The sequence below is a fragment of the Musca autumnalis genome, unplaced genomic scaffold (assembly GCF_047663935.1).
Source record: "Musca autumnalis isolate F117 unplaced genomic scaffold, ASM4766393v1 scaffold_4, whole genome shotgun sequence".
In the NCBI taxonomy this organism is placed as follows: domain Eukaryota; kingdom Metazoa; phylum Arthropoda; class Insecta; order Diptera; family Muscidae; genus Musca; species Musca autumnalis.
Genome location: NW_027411977.1, coordinates 185529555 through 185537145, shown reverse-complemented (window position 1 = coordinate 185537145; position 7591 = coordinate 185529555). Strand labels below are relative to the sequence as shown.

The 7591-nt window shown below is 38.7% G+C and overlaps 1 protein-coding gene across 1 annotated transcript; it reads left to right on the top strand.

Moving 5' to 3' along the window:
- Positions 1–820: 820 nt before the first annotated feature.
- On the top strand, positions 821–6259 carry LOC141403194 (uncharacterized). The gene has a single exon (XM_073985372.1). The coding sequence runs from the start codon at positions 821–823 to the stop codon at positions 6257–6259; it is 5439 nt and encodes a 1812-aa protein (XP_073841473.1).
- The last annotated feature ends 1332 nt before the right edge of the window (positions 6260–7591 follow it).

Here is a 7591-nt window from a genome sequence, read left to right as displayed (position 1 = left end):
GACCTGCCTGCAAACAAAAGACGCATTTTCCCAAAATTTCAGCGTCCTATCTCCATTTTTGTGGATGCTAGAGTGATTACCACAGACGGACGGACGGACGGACGGACGTGCTCAGATCGACTTAGAATTTTACCCTGATCAAGAATATTGTTACCGCCGCCACTGTTTATTTACTTATTCTTATTTTCGTTATGTTAAATATGATCGCAACCTTGAATGTTTATGTGGTCATTGCTCTATGATCTATTCCTTCGTTGCCCTTTTATTTGTTTACATTGTCCACTGCAATAATATACACACATACATACAAGTGTATGCAATACTTGTTGTTGTCAGTTAGAGTCAAAGAAAAGGCTTCAAAAGGGCAACGAAGGAAACTTGCAAATCAGTTCGAATTTTAAAGCGATAAGAACAAATTGTTTTTAAAGTGCCTTGTGGTTTAATAAAGATTTTATCTGAATTTATTTCAAAGTCTTTCATTTACGAAGGCTACTCTTAAAAGTTGTTAAATATCGCCCCGAACTCAACATTCTTTAAAAACAATTTAACTCTTTAAAACAATTTAACTAAAAACAATTTAATAAGAGTTCATTAGAACAATAATAAAAATAATTTCGCGAGCTTTTAACAATTACCGCGGTTTCGGCAATAAATTTAGTTGTGGAAGAAAATAGTACAAAAGCATTTGTGTCACAAAAGAGTAAATTTAAAAGCCGTGAATAGTATCAAAAAACCGTGGAAAGAGTGTCGCATTTAAATAAAGAAATTATTTCGTGAAAAATAACAATAAATTTATATCGTGTTTCAATAATTTGACGATATGTCAGAAACCGATTTTAATTGCAACAAATGCGATTTAAAAGACACCGATCGTATGGTGCAATGCGATTCTTGTGACAAGTGGTTCCATTTCGAGTGTGTTAAAGTGGATAGCAACATTGAAAATGTAAGCTGGAGTTGTTCGTGCTGTGGTGACCAATCTGTGGCCCAAAGTAACGAGTGTGATGGATCGGAGCATATGCCAGCCGTAAATAATACCGCTGATTTCACCGCCGGGAGGCAGGCTTCATCATCACCAGCCAATATGGCGCAACCTGGCACATCACAAAAACAACAACAAAAAGAAATGGATCCCGTTCTTGGAAAAGGTGCATATAAAAAGGCACATAATCCAAGTACAAGTAAACATGGCTCCAGTACAGTGTCTTCAGTACCAACAACTATGTCTCAAACGACAGTTATACCACTGACAAAAACAACATCGACATATTCAAACAGTGTTAATAAAAATTTTCATAAAGACCGCCATTTTGAGAATTTCGGTAATTCTGACGTGGTTCCAAGCAACATGTCTCAGACTCAATTGCAGCTGCAGATGTTGGAAGAGGAGAAAGAATTACAAAGGCAATATTTGGAGAAGAAATATAAAATTCTGTCCCAAGGCAACGTAAGCCAGCCATCGTGTTCCTTTTCTCAGACGTTTACAACATTTCAACCAACAGCAGCTCAAATTGCAGCCAGACAAGTGATACCAAAGGATTTGCCGAATTTTGATGGAAACCCAGAGGATTGGCCGTTGTTCATCAGTAATTTCAAAAATAGTACCGAGATTGCTGGTTACACTGATGGTGAAAATTTAATGCGTTTGCAGTCGTGTCTCCGTGGTCGTGCTAAAGAGTTGGTGAAAAGTAAATTGTTAATTCCTTCGATGGTGGGTGAAATTATCCAGACGTTGGAAATGTGTTTCGGTCGTCCTGAGCATATTTTAGATGGCATGATCGATAAAGCCATGAAGATTCCACCATTGAAGGACAGACTGGATAGCATAATTGAATATGCTTTAACAATTAAAAATATTTGTTCTACAATGGAAGCGTGCGATATGAAGGCTCATTTAAATAATCCGATGTTAGTGAAGACATTAGTGGACAAATTGCCGAATAACCACAAATTAAGTTGGGCTATGCATCAAAAGGATTCTAATGTTCCTATAGTGAAAGTGTTTAGTGATTGGATTTACAACATAGCCGCTGCTGCCAGCCAAGTCGTGTCTCCAATAACAAGCAAGAAAGGAGCATCAGTGAATACACATCAGGATAGTGGCCCAAGGAAACCAATTTGTTTTTCGTGCAAAAGTGAAGCTCATAAAATCCAGAGTTGTGGTGAGTTTCAATCCCTAAATTTGGAAGCTAAATGGAAGATAGTGAAAGGAAACAAATTGTGTCGCCAGTGCCTAAATTCACATCGCAGAAAGTGTTTTTCCAATAAATTGTGTGAAATCGGTGGTTGTAAAGGAAAGCATCATCCATTGTTACATAATCATCAATCCTCATTGAATGCGAGTGCTAATAATTTCGTGCCAACCGAACAAAGCCGAAGTGTAAATTCGCATCGTGACAGTGATAAAGAAAAGACATGTTTTAGAATTTTGCCGATTCGAGTTTTTTATGATGGTGGCTCAGTGACAACGTTTGCTTTTTTGGATGAAGGTTCTTCTGTGACCCTTATGGAGAAAGAATTCTTTAATAAGCTTGGAATTAAGGGCAAGAAGGAACCTCTGGAATTACGTTGGACTGGCAACACAACTCGTTCTGAAGATGACTCGGTGAAAATTAATATTGAAGTGTCTGGTGTCAAAGGTGATTCTCGTTTTATGCTGCACGATGTGAGAACAGTGAAGAATCTTGAACTGCCCAAGCAAACATTAAAATTTGAAGATGTTGTGAAATATAATCCACATTTAAAAGGATTGCCAGTCGAGTCATATGTCAACGCAAAGCCAACGATTTTAATTGGAGTTAATAATTGGCGAGTGGCTGTCCCAATGAAAATTCGTGAAGGTGGTTATAATCAGTTTATTGCAACGAAGACTCGACTTGGATGGACTCTTCAAGGTAGTGGCAAGGATGTTGGTGAAATAGCTTCGCTGAATATACACACTTGTGAATGTGAACGTCGTTATCAAATCTTACATGATGAGGTAAAAGAATATTTTTCTCTGGATGTGTCGCAACCTAAAAGTATACTGTCGATCGGGAATCAAAGAGCCATGCAGATTTTGGAAAACAACTGCGTAAAGAAAAATCAACAATTTGAAGTGAGTCTACTGTGGAAAGATAATGATCCTCAATTACCTGATAGCTACAATGTCGCAGTTCATCGACTAAAGTGTCTCATGAGGAAGTTTAAGAAAAATACTGAATTAAAGCAGACTATGCAGATGGAAATCGAAAAGCTTATCTCAAAAGGATACGCAAGAAAAGTTTTGGACTCCGAAATTAATAATTATCCTGGTCGCACCTGGTATCTTCCAATTTTTGTGGCTCTTAATCCGAATAAGCCTGGAAAGGTTCGTCTAGTTTGGGATGCAGCAGCCAAATCCAATAATAAATCACTCAACGATTATTTGCTATGTGGTCCTGATTTGCTTACGTCACTCTTCAATGTTTTAATCGAATTCCGAGTTGGTCAAGTTGCAGTCTGTGGTGATATTGCTGAGATGTTTCATAGAATCAACGTCAAAGATGAAGACATGCATGCTCAACGATTTTTGTGGTTCGAAAATGGTGACGTAGACAAAATCAGTGTTTATGTGATGAAGGCGTTAACTTTTGGAATTAGCTGTGCTCCATGTATTGCTCATTTTGTGCGCAACAAGAACGCAGACGACTTTCGTGAAAATTATCCCAGAGCAGTTAAGGCGGTTGAGTCGTATCACTACATGGATGATTTTATCGACAGCGTACACAGTGAAGAAGAAGCCCTAGAGTTAGCATTACAAGTTAAAATGATACATGCTGCTGGTGGCTTCCACATGAGAAATTGGGTGTCGAATTCAAAATTGGTGCAGGAAAAATTAGGCAATGGAGAGCTGACAAAGAATACGTTTGGAGCCGTCGAAAAAATTCTTGGTATGTATTGGGAATCCAATAATGATGTGTTTCAGTATAATTGCAGATTTTCACGGCTCTCGAGAAACGTATTCGAGTCGCATGTGGTCCCTACGAAGAGGGAGGTTCTTCAAGTCCTGATGTCCATATTTGATCCGCTTGGATTCATCTCCCATTACACGATTGGGTTGAAAATACTTCTACAACAGATTTGGCGATCGGCAATTAAATGGGACGATGAGCTAAATGACGAGCTGCACAACAACTGGTCTTCATGGTTGTCCAATTTGGAGAAAATTTCACATGTTCAAGTTCCAAGATGTTACTCCAAGCTGTTGAAGTTCACTCAAGATATCCAAATGCATACCTTTGTCGATGCTGGAGAAGACGGATACGCAGCGTTGTGCTACTTTCGCATTAAGTATCTCGAAGAAGTCAATACCAGTCTTGTAGCAGCAAAATGCAAAGTGGCTCCCCTCAAACCAATTTCCATTCCGAGGTTGGAACTCCAAGCAGCCCTAACTGGAGTGCGCCTTGCAGACAAAATAGTCCAAGCGACGAGACTTCAATGTACGCAAAGTTTCTTCTGGTCGGATTCGAAAACTGTGCTGAGCTGGTTGTCCATGGATCCGAAGAATTTTAAGCCGTTCGTCATGTACAGAGTTGGAGAAATCCTGGAATCTACAAATATTACCCAATGGAATTGGGTGCCCTCAAAATTGAATCCAGCTGATTTTGCGACGAAAATTGGGTCATGTAATGACGATTTGTGGTTCCATGGCCCTAAGTTCCTTGAAGAAGATGAATGTTCTTGGCCGAAAAGTCCTGTATTAGCACAAACCAATGAAGAGGTACGTAATTGTCTGTTGCATATTTCGAGATCACATACGTTCACCATAAATGTTGAGTATTTTTCATGCTGGAGACGACTTTATAAAGCGCTGTCGCTATTTCTACTTTATATGGAGAAGTTAAAGTCCGTGGTTCGTAGCTGCAAATTACCAGAAAATGGGAGATTCGAATGTGTCCAGAAAGCCAAACTTATATTGTACAAAAATGCCCAGAAGAGCAGTTTTCCTGATGAAATATGGTGCCTCAAGAATAACAAGCCAATAGGAAAAAGCAGCAAATTGAAGCCAATGAATATCTATTTAGACGAAAATGAAGTTTTACGTGTCTCAGGAAGAGCTGAGATGTTAAGTTGCAACAATGCAATAATTTTACCCAATGGTCATCACGTAACATTTTTAGTGGTTCAATTTTTCCACCAAAAATTTCATCACTGTATGCATGAAGCAGTGATGTCAAATATTAAATCCGAATTCTACATCCCCAGATTAAGAGCACTTTATAAGAGTGTACGAAGAAAGTGTCAAGAATGCAAAAATTTAGCAGCAACACCATGTCCACTTCAAATGGCAGCATTACCGTCAGCCCGAGTATCCAGTTTTGAACGTCCATTTACTTACGTCGGAATTGACTTCTTTGGCCCATTATATGTCACAGTCGGCAGGCACAAAGAAAAGAGATGGGGTGTTCTGTTTACATGTTTAACGGTACGTGCTATTCACATTGAAGTGGCTCATAGTCTTGACACCAGTTCCTGCATAATGTGCATTCAAAATTTCATAAGTCGTCGTGGCTCTCCCAGAGAAATTTTTACCGACAACGGAACAAATTTTAAGTCTGTTGAAAGAATGCTCCAAGAGGAAAGACAGCATTTAGAGTTCATGAAGATGTGTTCCAAATATGATTTTATCAAGTGGAGATTCAACCCTCCAGCTGCCCCGCATATGGGCGGTGCATGGGAACGTTTAATACGTTCAGTTAAATCCATCCTGTACTCAATGTGTCCAGCCTTCAAATTTAACGACGAAACACTGCGATGTGCCCTATATGAAGTTGAGTTTATCATCAATTCTCGCCCGTTAACATTTGTGGCCCTGGATACTGTTGAAGACGACGCACTAACACCGAACCATTTGTTATTAGGCTCAGCAGCAGGACAGAAACCTCTATGTGAATACGACTATGATCTGCGGCAGCGATGGCATCAAACCCAACAATTTGCAAATAACTTCTGGAAAAGATGGGTACGTGAATATGGACCAATGTTGGTACGAAGAAGTAAATGGTTCGAAAAAGTTCCACCACCCAGCGTCGGAGATGTTGTTATAATAGTTGACGATACACTACCACGCAACAAGTGGCCCAAAGGTATTGTAACCGAGTTATTTTCAGCGAAAGATGGTCAAGTTCGCAGCGTTAAAGTCAGAACGAGTTCCAGCGAGTACGAGAGGCCAGTAACCAAAATAGCAGTCCTAGACGTCGGTATTGAGAAGGATGGAAGTAAGCTCAAGAGGCCCTAGTTCGCTTACGAAGGGGGGAATGTTACCGCCGCCACTGTTTATTTACTTATTCTTATTTTCGTTATGTTAAATATGATCGCAACCTTGAATGTTTATGTGGTCATTGCTCTATGATCTATTCCTTCGTTGCCCTTTTATTTGTTTACATTGTCCACTGCAATAATATACACACATACATACAAGTGTATGCAATACTTGTTGTTGTCAGTTAGAGTCAAAGAAAAGGCTTCAAAAGGGCAACGAAGGAAACTTGCAAATCAGTTCGAATTTTAAAGCGATAAGAACAAATTGTTTTTAAAGTGCCTTGTGGTTTAATAAAGATTTTATCTGAATTTATTTCAAAGTCTTTCATTTACGAAGGCTACTCTTAAAAGTTGTTAAATATCGCCCCGAACTCAACAAATATATATACTTTATAGGGTCGCAAATGAGTATTTCAATGCGTTACAAACGGAAAAACAAACTTAATATACCCTCCATACTATGGTGGAGGGTATAAAAATGAAATTTTTGTACCATTTTGGGGAGAGAGGAAGTGAAGGTTCTCCCTTTCTCCTTTCTTACCCAAAAACTCAAAACATTTTCTTGAAAATTTTCATAGTCTGGCATAAGACTTAAATTGGGATAGGTTATCACCTTTTGCAATAACTCTGATCTTTTACCACAAATGCCAACACAATTTGTATTATTTTAAAGCTTATATGGTCAAGTTTCAAGCTCTCCCCTTAGAATATGAAATGAAGCAGAGATATCCGCCATGGAAATAAAATTCCGCAATTTGGAAATTGAGATCCCTGAGCGTCTTTTTCTATATATTTAGTATTTGACCACTTTATAGTAACACAATTCGGACCGCTGCTCAACGTAAAGATGATATTTTCTTCTTTTTCCATTCACAGGCTTTGCTTTTGGTACGCCCCTACTGGAAGCGGAGATATTCGAGAAAGAATAAAAAGTTGAATTTTACTCCACATAAGTTTTTGCCCTTTTCGACTATTGAACATTATCCGATCACAACCAAACATTGCCACTTGTAGTGTGATTAAAAAAAAAAATGATGAATGGGATGCAATACCGACTATTGCGATATCTCCTACGCCAACCTACTTTGTACCATTGTAAATATTTCTTTTGGAAGATATTCGTCATTACAATTCAAATTCCAAAAATGAAAAACTGGGTTGGGTTAGCGACTATTGCTATTTTTCCACCGACGCTAACTTGCCTACTGCATCATTGTAAAGACAATATTTTCTTCTTCCATTGACATGCTCGGTTTTTGGCATGCTCCTAATGAAAGCGGAGATATTTGCATAACAATAAAACTTTGAC